General features: G+C 38.8%; 1 protein-coding gene and 1 long non-coding RNA gene across 3 annotated transcripts; both read right to left on the bottom strand.

The window, feature by feature from the left end:
• Nucleotides 1-227: 227 nt before the first annotated feature.
• On the bottom strand, nt 228-20,659 carry LOC131232621 (small ribosomal subunit protein mS47). Of its 2 annotated transcripts, none has more exons than XM_058228985.1 (15): nt 20,297-20,659; nt 20,071-20,151; nt 19,837-19,905; nt 19,666-19,729; nt 15,525-15,604; nt 15,153-15,236; nt 11,842-11,926; nt 8,679-8,764; nt 8,465-8,586; nt 2,342-2,402; nt 1,586-1,684; nt 1,406-1,507; nt 1,280-1,321; nt 1,047-1,181; nt 228-602 (listed from the first exon to the last, which is right to left on the bottom strand). In XM_058228985.1, exons 1-14 carry the CDS (start codon nt 20,642-20,644, stop codon nt 1,062-1,064), a joined length of 1,443 nt encoding a protein of 480 aa, XP_058084968.1. In that variant the 5' UTR covers nt 20,645-20,659; the 3' UTR covers nt 228-602; nt 1,047-1,061. The 2 variants fall into 2 exon arrangements, with proteins under 2 accessions (XP_058084968.1, XP_058084969.1); XM_058228986.1 differs by having other exon boundaries at nt 228-594.
• Nucleotides 3,385-6,188, bottom strand: LOC131232622 (uncharacterized). Its single transcript, XR_009164899.1, has 2 exons — nt 5,297-6,188; nt 3,385-5,221 (listed from the first exon to the last, which is right to left on the bottom strand). It is a non-coding gene; the product is annotated as an uncharacterized LOC131232622 (long non-coding RNA).
• Nucleotides 20,660-24,909: the final 4,250 nt, after the last annotated feature.

Below are 24,909 nucleotides of genomic sequence, written 5' to 3'. Positions count from 1 at the left end.
TTTGGTTGCCAACTGACTAAACAGCACCACCCCTACTTGGGCCATTTCCTCCGGCAAGCATCCAAACACACGCCCTAAATATTTATCCTACATTATACTCCATGGATCCTGCAATCCATAAAGAGCCTTTGATCGTTTCTAGGCGCAAAGACCATACACACGATTTCCTCTCCAACAGTGCTGAGTGTTACATAGAGATCACTGATTCTGTCACTGCACTCTTGCTCTGTAGAAATCCGCAAGCTGATCTTTTTCAGCAAAATATCAGAAACTCCTAAGAAGGGGAAGATTACAAGGAATAAAGATCAAAACCATAAGGGAAGAAAGGGTAAATAGCTGTAACCCTTCTTAGTTGAAAATGCACTGTAGATGGGCATATTTCAGTTACTTGTAAACAAAAGAATAAGCAACCTATGAATTTGAGCAATGCCCCATCTACCTTCCCATTAAAAAAAAAAATCTGCTTCAAAGATTCCAACTTGAAGTCGCCAAGAAAACTGGCTAGATGATCGCCTTCCTCTCCCAGCTCCTACACTTCTCAAAATGGCTCCTAATACACTCTTCCCCAGATGACTTAAGCAATAGAACCTCAAACTGCACATCTTGAAAGTACAAGAACCAAAGAAAATTACGTATTAGCAGATGAAGTTCCATATGTGAGTATCTTTGCTCTGAAGTAACACGTCAAGATAGTGGCATCAGGCATGCTGCTACTGACCATGGTCACATAAACCCTGGTGGACCCTAGTACATGTCCGACAAAGAAGATGTGAAAACGGCCACCCCATCATGCAGATTACCTGGCCAAAATTCAGGCCTGTCATGTTTACAAGGACCATCTGCAGGCCTGATTAAAATTTCGAATGTTTTTGTCCAGTAGGGCCCTCCTGAAGATTGGACCTGCCTGAAGGTGTTGGCAGGTGCCACGCACGGACTGTCCACCAGGGAAATGTGATATTGCTTCAATTAGCAACATTAGCAGACGTAATGCTACATATCTGTTGCTATTGATTCTAATGAATCTGTCAGAGGTGAGATGAAGAAACCTGCAGGATCACCAATCAGATAAAAGCTTCTCGCATCGTGGTGGGCAGCTTTAGGTCCGGTTCGTATTCACTAAGAGGAGAAAAATAGTGATCCACCATGTCTTTTGACACTTGGTACAAAGATGGAGGATCCCACTACATATTTCATGAAAAAACAAAAAAGCACATCACTAATCAGAGTTGCAGTCAACTTCTTAGCTCAAACACCTTGGAAGGAACATAAAGGTCGTTACCTTAGGAGCAAAGTCCTTCTCCACCAGTCGTGCCCGAACACCCTGCAGAAGCCCACGGAATAAGTAGGAGTAAAGAACAGAACACTAGAATTGTTCTCTACATGGGAGAATGTATAGTAACTATACCTCACAGAAGTCGCCAGAGACCCGTGCAGAGATCCCATGGAGGGACATGCGATACTCACGAACTAAGCACTGGTCAAGAGACTGATATCTACCTTCACGTATCTACGTCCACCGAAGAACCATTAGGCATGCATGCAATGCTGAAGAATGACCAAATGCAATGCAAGAAAAGCAACTCACCGATCTTAAGGAAACTTTTAAGCTTAGAGGTGATGCTTCCTTTAGTTTCTTGAGTGCCAAAGTACACCATTCATCATATGATTTGGCTGCCTCACTTTCCTGGGCAAGTTGATCATTAGAAAGCAAGGTTAAACCCCAAAATGCTGCAAACAAGATTGACAGCCTGATGCAGCAAGTCATGTATTAAAATGTTGGAATATAGATGAAGCTCCAAATCTCAAGGGGCTGTATTTCATGGGTTGGAAGTTAATTACATCCCCTTGCATTTTATAGCTGCCTCATGATCTGATCTGACCCGCTGTTATGGTTTAGAGAAAATATTATAACCAAAGGTTCACTGCTTTGTACTCTTGAAACAATCAGAAAAAAAGATCCCATATGCACGTCTAATCATAATTAGAAATTAAACCAGTCAAAAAAAACTGCCAAAATCAACTCAACTTGGTCAATACTCGAGTCGAGGAAAAACCAGTCACGGAACACAAAAATAATTTACCACACCTGTCGGTAAACATAATTCAAGACCAGCAGCAGCTCAGTAAAATGTATGACTACTCATGACTAGAACAAGATAAAATGTTAGGAATTATCATTTGTTAGACGCCGGACAGTCAATCCATTGGAATGATGCATTGATAAGCTGCAAAAGCTTTGATAGTCCATTGCCAAGTCGCCAAATGAAGTCACCAAAGTCATGGACCAGTCGGTGGTCATTAATGAATTTGAAAACATCAATTGATAGTGTGGAATGCTTACCAAAGCATCAATAATCTCCTCAACCGTGTCAAGGCCAAAACATTTATCAACAGTCTCAATCCTGAAGAAATAATCAGAAAAATTAAATGGAATGTTAGCAAGTTGCAAAATAAAATTCCCATTCATAGCATGTAACCTGTGTTTTCCCATTTTCCAGAAAAAGAAGAAACAACAGTGAGAAAGCTCGTTGTCATTTTAGGAAGAGCATCAAGAGGACCAACAGGTATCTATAGATCAAATACCAAGCCACAAATAACAGAGTGCCAAATCATGAAAAAGGGCGCAAACATCATAAACATGCAAAATAATAATTATCTCATTGGTAAAAGAAAAATAAAAATGTCCGGCACCAAATAGATGGCATGTAAAACTATTTCAACTAGTTTTTGATTTCCACTCCTACATGTAAACCATTACTATCTGTAACCTTTTTTTTCCTCTTTCCTCTTTCTTTTTTCTTTTTCTTCTCTTTACTTTGTTTTTTTTTTTTTTTTTTTGAGAACAAAGAAAGATTTTCATTAAGGGTATGTTTGGAATAGGAAATAATAGCATATTCAACAGAAAATCAGTAATTATTACTTAATTACAGTGTTTGGCGAACAGGCATATTTATGAGAGATATGAGCAGTTGAATTCCCCTCAGCCATCATCAAGATGAAATATACAAGTCTCGAGGTATTTACACCAGGAAACTCTGTAACGAGATTTCAACCATCAAGTGCTGCAACGTCATCGGTAGTCTGTGGGAAGATCATATCCAGCCGTTGATCATGATCAGAGTTTTTTTTCTTGATCATTGAATACCCTATCAGCCATTTCCATTTTCAACACAAACAGCTGAATGGTTAAGATCACATCCATTCCACCATTTGGATGTGTATCCATTCAAAGTAGTATTCTAGTCAAAATTCCCTGACAACAGGGGACAAGTAAAATAAAATGTAATCATTGCAAATTTTCCATGTATTTCATGTACTTTCTATATTTTCAAACAGGCCCTAAAAGAGCACCAAAAGGCTACAGCCTGGACTTATATATATATATATATAGGGATAATAGAAATTTTATTAAGGCCCCGCTTGCAAGCAAGACAGGAAAATAATACAAGGAACCCAAAGGGATCACAACCCTAAGATTGACTCAATACAATCAGGCTCAAGATTCAAGAGAGCAGCCCATTCAGAAATAGACGCTTTGATGGAGTCCACCAAGGTCTCACTCAATCCTGAAGAATCCCGAAAGCATTTTATACTCTGATCGCCCCAGAATAGCCCAACATACAGCAGGCAAAATTAGTTGTCAGATAGCCCTATCCTTCTTTGCCACACCTCCACCATGCCATGCCCGAAGGAGGTCTCTAGCTGAACACGACATAACCCACAGCATGTCGAATAAAGCTGTGAAGTACATCTACACTTTGAATGTGAACGGACAGAATATGAAGAGATGATTGATGAATTTGGCATCTTCTTCAAACTAGCAACACACGTTTGGGATAGTCGTGCCATGCTTCTGAAGGATATCAATCATCAACACTTTTCTGTCTACCAACCTAGTGAAAGCAGCAACCTTAGGCAGCGCACCATAAGACCAGAAATGATATGCATGAGCCCCATCTAAGCTTGTCATTTCCGAGTATAGCATTCTATAAAAAGAGCTAATTGAGAAATGCCCCGAGTTTTGATTGACCCACAGCATAGAATCGGCCCTGCCCATGGGAGACACCGAAGGTGTGCGATGAGAGATAAAAGCGCTTCCATCTCACAATCTAAAAGGTTCCTCCTACATGGGGCCATCCAAGATGTCGACGAGCTGCTAACAGAAAAACAATCCGCCATTTTCACCTCTTCAGAGGTCGCTAGACTGGCCAAGGTAGGAAAGTCTAGGTGCAAAGGATGATCTCACACCAAGGGTCCTTCCAGAATCTGAGTCTGGCATCATCGCCCAAGGAGAAAGAAAAACCTTCCCTGACCTTTCCTCTTAAAGCTGATATAGATTTCCATACGTGAGAAGCCCAAAGCGCGGATTCTAGCACCATCACCCGAAGCCCGGACTAAAATGAGTAATCACTTTGGTCAAAATCCTTAATACAGGAAACCCACCCTATTACATCCAACTTAGCCCTCTGATAGACCTCCGCCTCTGACTATCTGTAACCTTGTGATTTTAAGAAGTAAATGCATGTCATAGAACCATATCCATCTATGATTTTATTCTACACATCCATTTGGTTTTGGAGATGATAAAACATTCGCAAATGGGAGAAAATATCCATGCAATGGTTGGAGGTTAAAAGGATGCCATGATTGCATGCCCTGTTCCAGGACAATGGTCTTCTGAACCATGAGACAACAAGGTTCACATAACCAAAAGAAGAAAACATGAAAACCAAGGGTATCTAGATGCAGACTTGACAACAGCATATATTTGAAAGTGTGCATGCTGACAAAAATACGCCAGTAAACATGAATGCACTTGTTGATTGAAGGACCTTTGCTGCAAGATCTATCATAATTCCGCACGTACAAATGGACAAAAATATGGTAATGAGAGTTCATTTACCAGCAAACAATTGATCACTCACAAGTTGTTCTTTCAGGTTCTTCCAGATGCTTCATAGAATATTTCCGCAACTACGAGGAAACTATGAGATAGATCTAAATCTCAATTGAGGTCGAGATCTCAACCTCGATCATGTTTTATACAATATTTCTGCTACCATAGCAAATGATGAAGCCCTCTTCAATAAACTATGCCATTATAATTTTGGGCCGAGCTGAATTCAATCAGTGCTCAGTTCAGTCATCCACGGTGCATGGGTAGCGGCTTCAACGTTATTAGACTTGTTCACGAGAAGTCGAATGGGGACAGAATCACCAGCTGCATGAAAGATTTTGAAGAATGGGTCCGCCACAATGGACTAACAGACATTCCGATGATCAACACTAAACTCACCTGGACCAGTGGGAGAGTTAAGCCGATTCAATCCAGCTTGGACAGATTTCTGTTGTCATCAGATTGGGTCAACAAATTTCCACTCGTTTCATTATGCGGTCTCCCGAGACCCACTTCAGATCATCACCCCATATTATTAGATGGTGTAGAAGATAGTTGGGGACCCAAACCCTTCTAGTTTGAACTTATGTGGCGGAAAGTCGAAGGATTCCGGGATCCCATTAAAAATTGGTGGTCGTCCTTCAGCATTTTAGAACTGCAGGCTATCAGCTGTCCCAAAAGCTCAAGATGCTCAAAGGAAAGTTAAATGAATGGAAAAAGGAATTTCTAAAGCACCAGAATTGCCTTGTGGAAAACATGCCTGAATTACCTCTTAGACATCAATGAAGAAGGGGGTGAATTAACCGAGGAGGATTGTCAAAAGCATGCCGTGTTGACGGCTCTCCGAGGGCCTGTTTGATTTTTCGGCTCAACTATAATTATCTCGTAAATGGGTAACAATAATTTACCTAGGTAATTATCCCAATGCAGACGTGACAGTTTACTTTTTTAACAGTTAAATTTAAAATTTTGCAAAATAAATGTGGGCCCCACCATGATGCATGTGGCTTATCCACTCCGCCCATTTGTTATGCCTGCTGAATTTAGGCATGAGCCCAAAAACGAGGCAGATTCAAAGCTCAAGTGGACCACACCACAGGAAACAGTGGGAATCGAACGCCTACCGTTAAAAACTTCTTGGGGCCCCTAAAAGTTTTGGATCAAGCTGAAAATTGTGTTTTCCCTTTATCCATGTCTGTGTGACCCCATGAACAGGTTAGATGATGAATAAACCTCAATGTGGGCCCAGTAAAGGAAACGACTTTCAACAGTGAACGAATTAAGGCCATTGTTTCCTTTCATGTGAGCCATTTGAGCAATGGATATGCCTCATTTTTCGGCTCACGCCCCAAAATGTTCTAATAAAACAGATGGGCAGCGTGGATATATCATATACATTACAGTGGGGCCCACATATTTAAGTCACCGCTTTTGGGCCAGTTTTCGAGGTGGAATTACTCACCCATTTTCAAACCAAGTGAAAAGGTTATAATTACTGATTTACCAGGGATTTACATGTATCATGGAAAATCAAATGGGCCGTAAATATTTGAAGGAAGATGAGATAAAGTGGAGGCAACAGTCGAGAGCAATTTGGTTAAAAGAGGGTGACAAGAATACAAGCTTCTTTCATGGCATTGTAAGCGCCAGGGCAAGAAACAGCTGAATAAGTTCGTTAGGCATATAAGGCAACCGGATCGATAAAAAAGATCAAGTTTGCTCAGCTATAATGAACTTTAATTCAAAGCCTCCATCTAGTGAAAGGAGGAGGAGACCTTTGTTGGACAACTTACCGTTTGATTGCATCTCGCCTGTGGATAGGGAGTTCCTCAAGAAGCCATACTCAGAAGAAGAAATTAGAAGTGTGGTCAATTCTTTGGGCAAAGACAAGGCCCCAAGTCCAGACAACTTTCCGTCTGCCTTTTATCAAGTATTCTAGGAAACAATTAAAAATGACGTCATCAACTTCGAAATTGAATTTTGTGAAAAGAACCGGCTGATTACAGGAATGGGAGCTTCCTTTAGTGCAATTATTCCCAAGGAGGGGGCTGACTTGCTTAAAGACTTTCGGCCTATAAGCCTAATCGGTAGTCCCTACAAGATCTTGGCCAATCGCTTCCAAATTCAGGAAGGTCCTTCCCACTATCATCTCTGAAAATCAAGGCTCCTTCATGGCCGATAGACAGATACTTGACAATGCAGTGCTCGCTCACAAGTGCACTGATTCGAGATTTAAGGAAAAGATCAAAGGTGTGGTTTGCAAGCTTGATATTGAAAAGGCCTATGACCATTGACCCCATTGATTGGGATTTTCTAGAATATATGATAGGCAGAATCGGATGTGGAGGCAAATGGATCTGATGAATGCGTGAATGTACATCTTCAGCTACCTTCTCAATACTTGCTAATGGTTCTCTCAAAGGCTTCTTCAAAGCTTCAAGGGACTTAAGGCAGGGTGACCCCCTCACACCCTTCTTGTTCATGGTAGTTGCAGAAGCACTTGGTAGAATGTTAGCAAGAGGCCAAGAAATGGGGCTCATCTCAGGTTTTAAAGGGGCAAGACACACTCCCAGCATTTCTTAACTACAATTTGCGGACGACACAATTTTATTTTGTGTTGCACATATCGCCATGGTGGATAATCTCAGAAAAATAGTGGGTTGTTTTGAGGAGGTTTCAGGTCTCGAGGTGAATATAGCTCTTTGTGGTAAATGACAGTGGAGACTCGGCTCTGAGGCAGGTAAGCTTTGGAGAGAGATTGTCGCGTCTAAATATAGAGTTCAAAAGGGCGAATGGGAGATCAAAACATCCTCGCATTATCGAGTGTCCAGTATTTGGAGGTCCATTATATCGATAGCCCCATTGTTGAAGCCCGGGATGGTGTTTTCTATCAGTAATGGGCAATGCATCTAGTTTTGGGAGAATACTTGGAGAGAGATCTTGATGAAATTTTTCTATCCGCAATACTATATGGATGTCATCTAAAGCTTAGTCATCGTCATCGTCATCATCTAAGCCTTATCCCAATTAATTGGGGTTAGCTACATGAATCATATTCTGCCATTCCACTCTATTAAGGGCCAGACCTTCAGTTAGACCATAGGTCAACAAGTTTTCTCACTATCTCCATCCATGTCCTTTTGGAACTTCCCCTTACCCTTTTAGGGCCTTCAACTTGTACCAACTCACTCCTAATTGGCTCAGTTCTTGGTCTCCACACATGACCAAACCAAGTCTATTTTCCCTCATCTTACCTATTGGTACTACTCCCTATGCATTCATTTATAATTCTATCCTTCCCCACCTTGACACTCATCCAACTCGAACATCCTCATTACATTGTGCCTGTGGCAAGTTTGTGCTTTCATTGCCGGTCCCAAGCCAAATAGAGGAGGGTTGATTTAGGTTGGCAGCCGGCGTCAAACTTATGCCATAACTTCCATCATGAATCTGAACAATCCACACCTTAGTGCATGAAAATAAAATGAAAGGGAAAGGTTAAACTGGGCTGCAGCATAAAGAAAAATTTCCAAGGAAAGAAAAGACTTTCAGCACAATGATGAGTACCTGTGAAGAACACTCCTCTTGTCTGGATATACAAGGTCACCGTATTGCTCCAAAGAAGTTTCAATCACAGAAGGATCATCTGTAACCAATTTGCCAAGTCGTTCTTCGATCCAACCAAGCCTCTGTTAAAGAGTGCAAGTATTACACTGCTGACAATAAACAGGTATTTATGCATGGAAGTAAAGGACCGAGAGAAGGGCTGAAGAGAACAAACTGCACTGAGCGAATAGTGTGTTGCAAGGCCACAAGCAATCATTTCCACTCCATTGAGTTTTTCTCCTGTTAGAGCCAGGTATTCCCCTGAAAAGAATATGTGACTTCTGCAATTGTGAAACAATGATAGGGAATGAAAGATAAGGCATGAAACAAAAACTGCTGGCCAATATAGAAAATGAGGAAGACTGCACCAAACAAACAATTTTAGATATAATAGTTTTGATAAGCGCTCAAATGTGCAATAAAGCTTGTGTACATGCCACATGTGTCAGCATGGCACATGTGTGCAAGATCTAATCCATCCATTAGGTTGGTCCGACCTTGTTCATGTTTTCCCAAAAATAAAATCCAGTCCTATTAGTATGTGGATAGTCCAATATTGGAAACTGATGGATAGATTAAGAAAAGCTCAGCCAAGTTTTTCAGATCTGTACAGTTGTTTTGCAAACTGTCATCCACCTGACCAGTGGATCAATCTGATTCTTGGGCTATAGTATCAATATAGTGGAACCATTCTAATGGATGTATTGGATCTCAAAACTATCATGCAATGCCAGCGAATGCGTGTGCACATGAGCTTTATCACATACGCTTGTGCACTTAGCAAAGCTCTAGAAGATATCCAAATGTGAGCCCTTGATACAGGTTTAAAAGTTAAAAAGAAGTTTATGATGTCCATTTGTAGAAGTATCTCATGCATAAAGCACCCATTGTCCCACATTCCGCCATCATTGCACCTTTTGCGCTTTTGCCAGTATAAAGAAACCCTCATCATTCGGTATATTTTGGAAATCTTCTCAGATGGTACCCCCTTAACTTCTTTTAGCAAGCTTTTTCCTATCCCAACCACGGCAATTAGAGTTGTACATGAGCAGAGTTAGCTCGGTAGCTCGCTCAACTCGACTAGGATCAAAGCTGAGTTCGAACCGAGACGAGCTGATTTTTGGAGCTCAAAACAAGTTTGAGCCGAGTTCGATCTTGCCCCAGCTCGACTCAACTCGAATACTGCTCGAACTCGGCTCGACTTGGTACAGGGTATATATACCCTTCAAAAAAAAGCCCTACCTTGTATGGGTGGAACTATCAAATTATGGGGGTGGAAATATCCAAAAAGAAAACCATTACAACCCAAATACTAAACACCCTTCCAGAGAAAAAAAAAAACACCTGTTGCACGTACCAGACAAGACCGTGGCTTTCAATTACTAAAAAGCTCGTTATGTATGCAATACCCTATAGGGTCCCACATTAAGATCAGACCCGTCCACCTGCTTAAAACCTCCAGTGGTTGGGTCAATGGTTCAAGAATCATGCACAACAGATGATCCTGGCCATCAATTGATGGATATGGGCAGTTGAAAGAATCCATTCGACACAAATTGACAGTTGGGAAAAACCATCAAGCATGATTTTTTTAATAGGGCCAGCCCATGTGCATCAACCGGCAGATCAACATCACTAACGCGAAAAGAAAACATTGGTGGGATGGTGCATACCGGACGACATGTAATTCAAGGTTCCGGAACTCCACCCTCTATGATCAGAAACGTTCATGCAGAGGGCCCACCTTCAATTGTGGCCCAAGTTGCTTATGGGCAACTCAGCTCAAACTCGGCTCGAACTCTGAGCTCGAAGGCCAAGCTGAGCCGAGCACGAGCTGAGACTCGAGCAGTCCGAGTCAAGCACGAGCTGGGCAAAGCTCAGCTCGGCTTGACTCGTGTACACCTCTAACGGCAATGCCTCCTATTTTGTATATTTTATCCCAAGTATTCTAGGAAGATAACATGTTTATAAGGCTGTGTTCGGTTGCATCAAATATCATGATATTTCATAATTAATCAGTCTAATATGATGGAAAAGAATTATGAAATTTCATGAACTGCACGCAGCCTAAAGTATACCAAGCAGTTGCAATCCAATAAGTTCAATCTACACCTTCAGCTTGGAACAGTAATTACCTCAATATCCTTGTTATACAATTAGCCTTAGTAATCGTATCCAAGCACAAACAACTAGCTGATCAGACAGTTTTTTAATAGCTTATCTATGCAGCATGTAGCTTATGCTACATAGCGTAGCTCAGCCTACGCGATACCTAGCTCATGAAAATAACTTATGTGTAGCCTATGCTACATTTTAATTAGCATACATGCTGCATACTATGTAGGCTACTGCCTATGTTACACATTATGTGCCTCACACTACAAGTTATTTTTCACTAAACATTAAAATTAATTAATGTTTAATGATTTGTTATATTTATCTATTTACAATAAACATCAGTTAATGTTTTCAATGATTTAGTGAAACAATATAATTAACAGATTAAATTAGTTCTATTGTAATTTCTTTATCTTTATACTTAAATCTCTGCAGTATTTTTCCTATTATTTTAAGAAGTGTTTGGTTGCATCAACTATCAGATATTTGGTGCAACCAAGTGCAACCTTAACTCAAAATCTAGAAGTAAAGAGTAACATAAGCTACATGCTATGTAGCTTATGCCTCATGCTTCAGAGGTGTGAATGCTACGCTACACGCTCTTCACTATCTAAAACACTGATAAAATAATCATTTTGATGACACAAATGACTTTTATTGGAGACCAAAATGGCAGTCGAAAATGAAGTGACAACAACTTTAATCATGATTAACTGTGTTCAGATCCTTGGTCTGTATAAATGGGGCCCACAGCTCAGTGATTCCAGATTGTTGACCTGAAGGACCCCACCATGAATGGGCCATAAAAACTCTCAACTCAGAGGATTCTAACTGTCCAATATTTGACTTCATTCCTGTTGAATTTTGACCATGGCTGCATTTTTTTTTTCTTAACCAGCTTTTTCAGGCCCCAATGAAAGGGTTATGTAGTCACCTTGTGACTTTTTGGGCCGATCAGATCATTGAACCATTGAGCTCACTAGTGTAAACCAAGATCCCGACTCATGGGGACACTATACATATCCTTGGCTCATGGATTAAAAACTTCCTATTTAATTGTATTTCCCTTGGCTCATGGATTAAAAACTCTCTCTTTAATCATATTGCCAGATGAACACAGACCAACAAGAATTTTCGTTTAAAATTGTTAGAAATTATTCCCACCAAGAAAGTTAACAATGAAAAAGACACTGCAACAATCATACTCATGAAGGACTTACCTAAATAACCAGGTAGATGTGAGAGATAAAAGGAAGCCCCAGCATCAGGATGGAAACCAATTTGAGTTTCTGGAGTAGCAAATACCTGCAAATTTTCAGCATCTCTTGAGGAAATTTCAAACATGTCTTACCCACTTGAAGAGAAAAAGGAGGGGGAGAGAGAACACATAATACTATTCTTGTCATTGGAAATGAACTACTTTGAAATAAGCAAGAATCAGGCAATAAAAAAGGAATGTTTCGATTGTTTGAGTGAAGGAACACAAGGATTTGCAAGATATGGTGAAGATAAAATGACATTTGTATACATAATTAATCGTCGTCATCATCACCACCACCATCATCATAATAATAAGGAAACAAGGGTGCAAGCCCGTCGCTCAATGTTGGACAGGGCATGTCTTTCAAGATTGAGGTCTCAGGTTTAAGCCCAGCTAACCTATCCAAAAATAATAACAAGGAAGCATGTGTGCAACAGATACAGCAAAAGGGTACAGAAAAACAGTCCCTCTCAGACCACAAGAAAAATTAATGGCTCATGGGAGACAAATCTTGCTGGGGTCCATTCCACACGGGCGGCAGGCCTTGTGTAAATTTCTCAGGAGACATGGTATCCCAACAATATCTCCATGGTTTCCTAAATGAAGTGAAACTCTGATCCATATTGTTTGAGACTCACTTTGTACTAAGCATGTGCAGGATAATATGAGTAGGTTCATCAGAAGAGCATCCAGACTTGCAGCTACACATCACAAGATGGCAGCAAGGCTCACCTATGGATCCGCTCTAAGAAGCAAGCCAAAATTTGAAGGTTTTGATCTACCGAATAAGTGTGTGAATTTTAGTGTCAATGCAACACCAAAATTATGCTAAGTCAAGCAGGCTAGGGCTACCCATCACAAGATGGTTATTGGCACCCTGTTAAGCGCTAAATATTGCATATTTATTCCCTATTTTGCATCATTTTCTCTTGCATTTGAAAGCTAAAATGGCCTGATTAGATAAATTTTCAACGTGCAAAAGGATTGGGAAGCCTGAAAGATATCCAAGTTAAGGATGGAGATTTAAAGTTCAGAGGAAGCTAAAAGCAAGCATGATGAAGCAGTGGAGAACAAGATCCAGCAATTAGGAAGCTCTAAAGATTAAATCTGTAATTTACAACAATTTTCGATAGGACTTCGATTCCATCGACAGTTCCTTGATGGGTTTCAATTGGACTTGATACAATCGAGTAATTCACGGATTTTCAAGTTTGGTTGCTGGACTGTTTTGCACTTCATTGATTCCATCAAGCAATTTTTCGATCCTATCAATGACAACCATCGATAGGACTAGATCCTATTGAAGATTTATATCAACAGAGGCAGTGGGTGCTAAAGTTTGCGAATTTCACAAAAGCAGTGAAAATTTACTATTTAAGGAGGCCTTTAGGACATGAATAAGCAATCATATAGGGTTGGGCAGAGAGAGAGAAAGCTAGGGCAGAGCTTCGGCGACACCTTCTTCGATTTCTTCTACTTCTAGTTTGTTTCTATGTTTTCTAGTTTGAGTTTAGTTTTCCATTACACTATAGTAGGCTAATCTTTTAGTTAAGACTGAGGGGTAAAGCTTCTAATTAATTTAAAATGTTCTAGTTTATTTGATTTAACAGATTGGTTTGAATGATGAATTTTTAATTGAATTGGTTTGAATTGTATAGTCATTTAATCCATTGTAGACTTTAGGCACAGTGGATGTTTAGAATTCCATACAATCAATTTCTTTGTTTTTTGTGAAAGAATTGATTTGTAAAATCCATTGATCTATTGTAAACTATGGGTACAATAAATGCTTGGAATCCCTGCAATCAATTACTTTGTCCTTCATGAGAGAATCATGCAATTGAAGTTCATGTCTTGTTGATGAATTATATTTGAATTAATTGTTTTATCCTCCAATTGGAAGAAATCATTATTCAATTCCAAATGAGTTATCGATGTTGAATCAGTGAAGTAGCGTTGTAAATTGATTAAAAGTGGATGCTTGGATTCTTAGCTGTTAGTTAATTATTATTTTTACAATTCTTAAAGTTCGTTGGAGAAAACCGACCTTAAATTCTTCAATTCTAGTTTAGTTCTAAAAGTGTTCTTATTAGTCCCTGTGGATCAACCCCAGTCTAAATGAGTATATACTACTTCGCAGCCCTACACATGGGGTGTGTTTCTCAAGAGTTTAGACTAAAAGTGCCACCAACCATCAATCGCCACACATGAGCCACCATCTTTGGTTGTGCCCCACATGTGCCACAATCCATCTTCTCCTACGCCCACATGTGAAAAGCAAACCCACATGTGCCACAATCCATCTTCTCCTACGCCCACATGTGCAATCATCCATTTTCAATTACTCCATATATGTCATATGTGCCACTGTACAACTTCAAGCACCCACACGTGCGCAACACATGCCACAAGTCAACCTCAAGTGCCCCACATGTGCCACTATCCATCTTCACGCATCCCACATAGGCGACCATCCTTCTCTTGCACCCCACATGTGCAAAGCATCCCACATGTGGCATCCGCCATCTTAAGTCGCTCCATACTGCCAATGTGCACACATGCCACCATCTAGCTTCAAGTTCTCATGTCTCAAATGTGCCAATATGTTTATTGTGCCACATACATGTTCAAGTACTACACGTGTCACGATTCAGTTTCAGGGGCTCATATGCCGCATGTGCCATTTCCCATCTTTATGCATCCAACATGTGCCACATGTGCTAATTTGGCACATAATAGTCACTACCAGGAAATTTTCCCAAGAAAATGTTTTCTTTTGCCAAACAACAATGCTTAAAGATGGGAAGCACGTGTGGCATACGCGGGACAAGTGGGACACTTAAAGATGGGAAATGGCCCATACCAGTAACTACTAGGAAAATTTTCCCAAGAAAATGTCTTGTTATGCCAAATAACAAATTTGGAAATTGGCCCCAAAGTTCAGGAAAATCTTGCTGAAAAAGCAAAAGAGGGAAAACAATTTTTCCTTTTCCATAGTTTCGTAGAATAGGGTTTCCCAGGAAACATTATTTCCTTTACCATACTTTCCACAAATCCAAACAGGCCCTAAGGTTATGAGCTATGATAGCATGTTCGAAAGTTGCATAGGATGTGTGATGAACTTACTAAGAATTCTGCCCTTCCAAAAAAAAATTATCAGAATTCTGTCATGCACAACGAATAATATAATACAAAATGTTGACCAATAGTGGCAATGAAAAAGAAGAAGAGTACTAATTGCATTAATGAACATAGATTGGCAATGCATACAGTATTATCTGTTGCCACACGAAATGTCCCCGGAACTGAAACTCCAGCACCACCCCCCATGGTAACACCATCCAAAATGGCAACCTGAATAGAAGACATGATGCAAGCAAAGGTTAATATATTTTTCATGAGGGTTTAAGACATGGCGTCCTTAATCAGATATGGGCATAAATTATGAGTAATATGGACAGAACCAACAAAGCTAACCAAACAAATGCCACTGCTTTAATGTTTTCCTATCTTAATGAAAAGAATGATGTTCGATAAATGACCATGTAAATAAGCAAGCATTTTGGAACCTTCATGACACCATCTCAAGATCTAGAAAATTCAGCCACCAAATTCAACAATGCATGACATGACAATACTCACATGTGGTTTCAGATATGTGCCTAGAACATAGATGAACTTATATAGCGTCCTAAAAAAATCCTTGCAATCTTCCACCTTTCCTGCACAAAATGTGCAGTAGTTTAAATTTACAGCTAGAAACAAGCATCAATTGATTTAACAAGATTAACATATCTTTCCAAAGAAACAGGACTACCACATAGCAACATCATACAATCATTGACTTAAATGAATGGCCCATAATGAATCATAGCTACTTGTGCAAACTAAATGGAGTTGGAAAGTTATCAAAGAAAATAATGTGAAATTAGTTACAAGACTAATTACAATAGTAATAACAAGAATAACAGCAGCAGAAACAGTAATATCAACCAGATACTGTGGAATCAACTGATAACATATTGTTGACCTTTCACAAAAAAAACAAAAAAACAAAAACAAAAGCAAAACAAAACAAAAAACATTGTGTCTAATAGCCTAGCACACAGTATGAGGCTCAAGCACAATGCAATGTTTAGAGAAATTGGGAAGATTGCAGGAATCTTGATCTCAAATGAGAAATCTATAATTGCTAATACTAGAGGCTTCGCCTCAAGCATGTAGTACCAGAAGTTGGAAGCCAGTAGAACCATTTGCAGGTGAATTGCTTCAAGTTGAGGGGCAAAATCATCAAGGTTGGGAGAATTGAATACGGTCCCAAGGCGCTTGAGGAAGAAAAATCATGTCACTGAAGTTTCAAATAAGGACCCACGGGGAAAAAAGAAGCCCACGACTGAAGAACCTTCAGTGGTAATAAATGGAAGATCTTCCAAAGAGGTCCTCTCTAAAACGATTCCAAAAGCTCAAAAAAATTATTTGATTGAAGATATAAGTGGCAAGAACCCATCATGGTAAGAAAGGAGGTACCATATACCTAATGGGCGTGAGCTCCATCAGTGTATGCTGCATACTGACCTGACATCAAAACTACCTTTCTTTACCTGGCTTGGGACCAACCATCATCTGAGTTTTTTTCTAATTATATCTCAAATATTTAACAATAGACCTCTTATTTGAAATTTCTTTATACCTCAAATTATAATTCATTGGTGCTAAACTTAAACCATTGGCATTGCATTGCATACCAGAGTCTTGTATTTTGTTTACCTGATCCATGACTGTACTATAACACCAATTGTAAGTAGCAGAACCAAGTTTGAGTAGGATTACGGTTAAGCACATATCAAACCTCATCTAGAGGTGGCTCTCAATAGTACTACAAAGGTTTCCGTGTAGCAGAAACTCCCTGATCGTCTCCTCCCATGGACAAAGCCACACCTCGTGATAACCACACGAATCTACATTTTATTGTGTTTTTCATTTCTGTTTATTGCTTATTGTTTGCCAGCACTACCTAGGGATCTAAAATAGGGTCATGTTAATTTATATGTTTATAAAAAATATATCAGAGAGATTGAGAGGGATGTTACTAATAGAATTAGCGGTAGATGATGACATGGAGATGCGCCTCAGGACATTTATGTGATCGCTGCGTAGCAATCAAACTGAAGGGGAATTTTTATAAGATAGCTATAGACCAGCAATGCTTTATGGGAACAACGTGTTCATAGGATGAGTGTAGTTGAAATGTGGATGTTGAGATGGATGAGTGACAAGACGAGGAAAGAGAGGGGAATCAATAGATGCAAGGGAACTTAGGAGTATCACCAATAGATAATAGCATGAGGGAAATTAGACGTAGATGGTTTGGCTATGTACAACAGAAACCAAGAACTACACCGGTTAGGAGGAGGGTGTTGGTTCAAGTCGAAGGCTCCAAGAGGCCAAGGGGAAGGCCCAAAAGGACATAAGATGGATGTACTAAGAAAAGAATTGATGACCTATAGTTTAACTGAGGATATGGTCTTTGATAGAGTAGAATGGCAGCATAAGATTCATGCAGCTGACCCTAATTAGTTGGGATGAGACTTGGATGATGATGATGACGATGATGATAAAATATATCGCAAAATGGGCACTTTCAATTTCCATGCAGCTGCCCAACTAGCTGGGATAAGCCTTGGATAATGATTGATTGATGAATATGCAAAACAACAAATTCCTTTCGGAGTTACATGGTTCTACAATGTGAGGCATTCTTTTTGTCACATGGTTCTGCAACGTGAGACAAATTCTTTATTGTCTTGGTTCCCAATGTTGTGGCCTTTCTTCCTTTAGAATCTCATATGCATCAAACACATTTAAGCTAGTGGTTGAGATGAACAGAGAGAACAGGTGATGAAAGTAATACTTCATCAACATAAAAACTAATCATAAAGGAGAATAGATTCACAAGGTATGGATCCTATAGTTAAAGGCACTAGGCACAACTGCCCTTGGAATGCCCGAAGCACCTAGTCACATGCCCAGAGGTTCCAAAATCCAGATGTAATTTTTTAAAATTTTATTTTATCAGTTATTAATATAGATACAGCATATATAACATTAAAATAAAAACTATTGCGAAGTCTTCACTCAAAAACTAATTATATATAGATCAAATAGCTACGCTATGTAGCATGTAGCTTACGCTACATAGCGTAGCTTAGCCTCAACGCTACATAGCTCATAAAAAGAGCTAAGTCAGTGTAGCCTACGCTATATGATAATTTGCGTACGCTACACGCTATATCGACTACGCTATACGCTACATAGCTCACATTACAAGTTATTTTCACTACAACCCTAAAATTAATTAATATTTTCAATGATCCGTTTCATTTTAATATTTTCAATAAAAGTTAGTTAATCTTTTCAGTGCTTTTAGCCTTTTAGCAAAAGAATATAAGTAACAATATTAAATCAATTTCATTGCTCATTCTTTACCTTTATACTTAATTATTGCCCTTTCCTATTACTTTAGGTTGTGTTTGATTGCACCAAATATCATGAAATTTTATTAACTTTCATTATTAATCAATCTAGTTTGGTGTTGAATATCATGAATTGGTGTAACCAAGCATAACCTTAATTACAAATCTAGTAGTAGCGTGTAGCTTATGCTACACGCTATGTAGCTTACACCTCATGCTTCAAAGGGGTGAACGCTACGCTATACGCTATTCGCCATTTAAAACACTGATATAGATACATACTGTTTTTTTCTTTATAATTTTAGCTCAAAAACTAATTTTAACACAATGAACAAAACTAATTGCAAAGTTATTACAAATTTTAAAAAGAATGATAGTTTAGACACCAATTCCAAAAACTTAAATCTACTCAAACATTCCAAGGACTCCACAGAACCCTAGAATTTCAAATTTCACAATGTCCAAAACCTACAAAACCTAATTTCATAAAATTCCCTATTCCTCTTAGCACAGAACTGAAGGTGTATCGAAGATTCAAAACATTCTCTGCTCGGTAAAGAGATTTTGTTTGTTAACTGATGGAAGTTTCGTAGGAACATTGGAAGTTTCCCTACAAAACTGATGGAAGTTTAAATGTACGATATCTTTCACCACATCTCTTAACTGATGGAAGTTTTGTAGGAACCATGGAAATATTGTTCAGATTCATGACGGACGTTATGGCTTATGGCATAAGTTGGACACCGGCTGCCAACCTGATGCAACCCTCCTCCTTTATCCAAGCTTGAGACCAGCAGTGAGCGCACAAAACTCCCACAGGCACAGCGTAATGACTGTTACATGGGTTGCTTACAATCAAGCACTATCTAGTAGCAATTTACATAGGTTGATTACAATCAATGAGTTGAATCCTGGTGGAATAGGTTTCACGAAGCCAACCCCAATTAGTTGGGATAAGGCTTAGATGAAGATGCTGACAAACCATGGAAATGCAGCATGTTATATATGACTCTCATAAAAAATTTCTTATGGCAGAGAAAGACGTGTCCATGTGAGAAAGAAAGCATCCAACACAACATTTGCACTCCATCCACAAAGCATCCACATTCAATCTGCATCCTCTAAATGGTTGTTTGTTGTGGGCATGACCTTTTTAGTATACAGCATCTACTATAACTACATAACTACTATAAAATTAATAAATAAATAAATAAAATACTCTGCCACTTCCAAAAAAGAAACTACTATCTCATAAAATTTTTTTTTAAAAAAAAAAAAAACGCAAAATAGCAAAATAGCAAAAGGGGTACCTTCATTGAGTAATCGACAAAGGGTAACAACGTCACCGCCTGCACAAAACGCTCTGCCACTGCCCTTCAAAATCCAAGACAGCAGCTAAGTACTTCCCTTACACCCAATTCCCGAGTAAATAAATAAAAATAAACAACAACCCATTTTCTAGAAAGAAGAAGAGTGATTACCTTCATCACAACGAAACCAATATCGGAATTTTCTTCCCAGGACTCATACAACTTCTTCAACCGCGCTGACTGAAAATTAATAGGAACGTAGAACAAAATTACTAAAAAGGGTTTTCTTTTTGCAGCCAGAAAATGGTACCTCCAAACACGAATATTACCACACACAACCACCCCCGCACCCCCAACACACACACACAAAAAAAGATTCCGATAAACAGAGTGCGAAGAACATACCATTGAAGTAGTGAGAGCATTGAGAGAGGAGGGTCTATTGAGAATCGCAGTTCGAGAATTAGCGTTGCCTTCGACTAGTACCTGAAGAGAGAGAGAGAGAGAGAGAGAGAGAGAAATAAAGATAAAGCGATATAGAGATAGAAAAAGAGAGTGATAAAGAGAAGTTGGAGAAATGAAGGGGCAAAATACGAAAAGTAAGAAAATGGGGGGTGTTTGGGGGACTAGCTTGGTTTTGGAGATCGTCGTTTGGGGCGCTGCTGGGATGAGCAGAGAGGCTTCTGTATTGGTGAGGATGAAAGCGAAAGGTGGGGAGAGATCGCTTCAATAACAGAACTTTGAAGCTCTGCATCTTTCCTTTCTTTTTCTTGAGATCTGAAATAGAAGAGAGAGATTGGGAGTCGACCCTCTCCTCTCGACAATGAAACCCAGCACTCTGCTCAGATGAACTGTCACTTTTATAGCGAGCTCCACCCGGACTATGGAAGCGGATTGCGTACAGAATAAATGCGCTATAGCATCCTGAGAAAACTTTGTGACCCCACGATGATGTTTGTGTCTTATCCACGCCGTCCATTAGTTTTACCAGCTCATTTTTCATTTCACTGTATCATCTCACAATTGAAGCATATAAAATATTAAGGACCACACTACAATGAAGTATGAATTGAACGTTGATAGTTTCTCGTGGGCCACGGAAGTTTGGAATAAATATTTGTTTTTTTTTTTTTTTCTTTTTCTTTTTTCCTTCATCTATGTCACTGTGATCTCCTGAACAGGCTGGATGACAAATAAAAATCATTGTCATCCTAAGGGGGTTGTTTGTCACAGGGTATTAGATGAGATTGGGTTGGTAGAATGGCATTTGTCCGGTTGAAATTCCATTCGGTATTTGGGGTGGATGAGAAAGGTTAGAATTAGGTGCAATGGAATTGCAACTAGGGCCATGGAGTTGCATTTGTTCCTTGAAATTCACTACACATGTGGGCTCTACATTAATGTACATGTTTATCTATGTCATCTACCCATATACACCGTTTATACATGACATACTAGTTATATATGTGTACAAGTGAAGGACATTATTTGTGAGTTTGATCCATTGGGTACAATTCCGGGGTCTACCAAATAAGAATTTTGCTTAATCTTATATTTTCTCCTAACAAAAATTTTATCACAAACATGGAATCCGATAGGTAAAATACTATGGCATACAATCATTAAACAATAAGCATGTTAATCCCACCTATTACGATTCAATACCATTTTATTCCAAGGACCAAACGTGCCCTAAAACTTTTCAAGGATGGATGTTATTATCCCACTTTTTTACGTAGTGTGCACCACTTAAGCTTTGAATATATTTGGATTTTGAGATTAATACCTTAAAATGAGATAGTAAAACGGATGGACTGCGTGTATCAGACGCATACATCCACGGGGAAGCGGATTGCGTCCTGAGTAACTCAGTCTGTGGGATCGACTGTGATTTACATATTTTATCTGCTCTGTCCATCCATTTTAACAGGTAATTTGATGGCTTGAGACCAAAAATTAAATATATCCAAATCTCAAGTGGACCTCACCATAGGAAACAGTGTGAATTGAAATTCTACCATTGAAAATTTCTAGGGGCCAACAGAAGTTTTGGATCAAGCTGATATTTGTGTTTTCCCTTCATCCATATCTTTGTGATCTTATGAACAGGTTGAATAACAAATAAACATCACTGTGGGTCCTAGCAAGGTTTCAATGGTGGAAGTCATTATTCCCACTGTTTCCTTTGGTGTGGTCCACTTGAGCTTTAGGCATACTTCCATTTTGGAATCAACCCTTAAAATGATTTGGAAAAACGTATAGACGGCATAGATAACCCATATACATTCATAGAATGCGCAACTGAGTTTACTCAGTACGATAAAAGCGTACTGAGTAACTCAGTACGCAATCCAATTTCCATCCACGGTGGGCGCCAGCGTACTGAGTTAGTCAGTACGCAATCCGCTTCGAGAACCATCGGATTTGTTGTCTCGGAACCACTTTGGTGGGCCATTTTTGCAAGTAGATCCCACCGTCCATTTCATGGGCGATGATACGGCAGGGAGAATCATCGGAATTTTGTGGAGCCCACCAGTATGATCACCAAAGTGACCACTTGTAACTCAAATCCCACATGTTTGGCCCAGCATTCTAACATCCAGATTGAAAAGCATGGGCTTTGCGTGTGTACAACGAATAACGTCTGCAGGTTTGATAAAAGTTCCATTAAGATCGAAGGGCCCACTTTAAATGCAAGCCCAACAAGAGGCCCGCTTAAAAAATAATAAATAAAAAGTGAGAGAATTCAAATCCTACTCTAATACGTAGAGAGAAAATAAAAACGCTTTTTTGGGTGTTGTTGTTTCAACTCCAAGGTTAAAAAATGAAGTGTGCACATGCATGCGTACGCTTGTAGGAGAGAGTGTTGGAGATGTTGGGATGATTTGTAGCTTTTTAAAAAATATGGTGGGGAGGTCCTTTTCTTTTTGTGTATGTTCACGGTCATATACGGTTGGACAGTGATTTGGGGGTTTTGGATCACTATATGGCAAAGGTTTTATATTTGTATGGTATGACCAATGACCATACACCATTGTCCTTTTTCTAGGTTCATTTTTTTTTTCCTTTTAGGGGCCCACTTATTGTCTTCATATGAGGTCCACGGTTTATTGCAAAATCACAAATATGCATCATAATGATTATCATATAATGTTCCGTTGGAGAATATTTTATGGTAACTTAGTTTTACTGCTTTTATAAGAATAATCATTGGTTTATATATATATATATATATATATATAAAAGAAGGATCATTGATTCAATAATTCAACGGTTGATAAATGGTTCTTGTTGATTGACCCATGCATAAATCAAGTTACCAATGACATAATAGCAGCTTTTCGATCTAGCCATGAGGTGAGTCACATGTTGATAGAAGAAATGAAAGAAATACATGTGTTAAGTTTACTGATTGAGTGCCTTTAAATCTTAGTGTAGAGAAGACCATAATTTGGTTTGTCTAAAATAGTGGTGAATTCTCTAGTTGCATTATGTCCACTTTTCCACATTTTTGGTTTAATCGGATGTATGTGAGTCGATTCTTTTTTATCCAATCGACAGAATGTGCATAAATTTGAGTAAGTGTAGGTTTTGTTTCTAATTTTGTGAGGGAGTGTGTAAATACCCTCCTAATTATAATTAAGGTTAGTAGAACGATGGCTTGAGAGCTTAAGATAAATACTGAAGGATTTTTAAGGGAAAACTAGTGTTTTGATTATAAGTTGTTCCGTCTTTTATAACTTTTTTCTGATTATGGTAGATTGATCATTACTTCATGTCATGGTTTTTTTTCCACAAAGGTTTTCCATGTAAAATCTCGTGTCTCTGTGTTTGCTCAAATATTTCATTCTTTATCACTTGTTTGATTTAATATGAGGTTGTTTTCGCGCACAACAAGTTATATAAAACATAGGTTGGGATATTAGTTTGAATATGGAAACATGACATCGAAGGGATTAAATGTGAAATTTGAGACAGGGAAGTTCACGAGAAAAAAAAAAATTTGAATTATGGAAGTTGAAGATGAAAGTCATCTTAATTCAGTAAATGTTGCAACATATACTCTTTGGCAAAGTGCATCGTTTGTAATCTATGAAAAAATAAAAAGATTGAGATAAATTTAATCACAGGGCGATTAACACAATTCAATTATGATTGACAGATGAAGTCCTTTATAATGTTATCAATAAGACAACTACTGCGGGCTTATGAGCGAAGATATGGAGCATCTACACAATAAAATCACTAACCAGTAATCTATATTTAAAGAAATATTTTTACAATATGAAAATAATAGAATGGACAAATCTCTTTGAGCACATTAACACCTTTAACAAAATGGTTTGCAAGTTAACAAATGCGAAAGTGAAGATTGGTGAAGAAGACAAAACCCTTATTTTGTTGAGATATATCCCAGAGTCATATGAGTATATAGGTTGATACTCTGTACTATAGTAGGGATACCTTGAACGTCGAAACTATTATCTTAGCCCTTCAGTCAAAGCAATTAATAATAAAAAAAAAAAATAGGTGAATGTACTTATATGAATGCATTGTTTGCTTGAGAAAACCGTTTAAGCGAGAGAAGAGGAAGTCATAATTTAGATCCAAGTCGAAAGGCAAAGGCAAGTTAAAGTATTGAAATTGTTAGAGGATGGGACATGAAAAATGACTGTCAATATCCCAAAACCCAAAAGACAAAAATATCAAATGATTCGTCAAAAGAAGTCAATTCAATGGAATCGGGTGAATGATTGAGTAGTTGTGACATGTTGTTAGGATTCAAGATCAGTTGCTTCTATAATGAGTGAATTTTGGATAGAGGCATCGTAATATATGTGTCATAATCGAAATCACTTCACCACATATATCTAGTATGATAGTGGTTTGGTTCTTATGAGCAATGATCATACATGTAAGATAGTTAGAATTGATTCGGTTTGCATCAAGATGTTAGATGAGGTGGAGCATACTTTGACCGATGTAAAACACGTTCCAAAATTAAAGAAGAATGTGATCTTTGAGAGCCCTAGATACACTCTAGGTGCAGGTTTGATAGTTATGAGGGCGTTTTGGAGGTTTTAAAAGGGACACTCGCAGTTATGAAAGCATAGACAAGCAAAAATCTTTATAAGTTAATTATAAATACTATATCAGGTAGAGCTGCAACATCTGTAGTGGAGACCACGTCGACACATTCGTGGCATGCACACCTAGATTACCCAAGCGAGCGAGATATGAAAG

This window comes from Magnolia sinica, chromosome 18 (assembly GCF_029962835.1).
Source record: "Magnolia sinica isolate HGM2019 chromosome 18, MsV1, whole genome shotgun sequence".
Classification (NCBI taxonomy): domain Eukaryota; kingdom Viridiplantae; phylum Streptophyta; class Magnoliopsida; order Magnoliales; family Magnoliaceae; genus Magnolia; species Magnolia sinica.
This window is presented reverse-complemented; position numbering and strand designations above follow the sequence as displayed.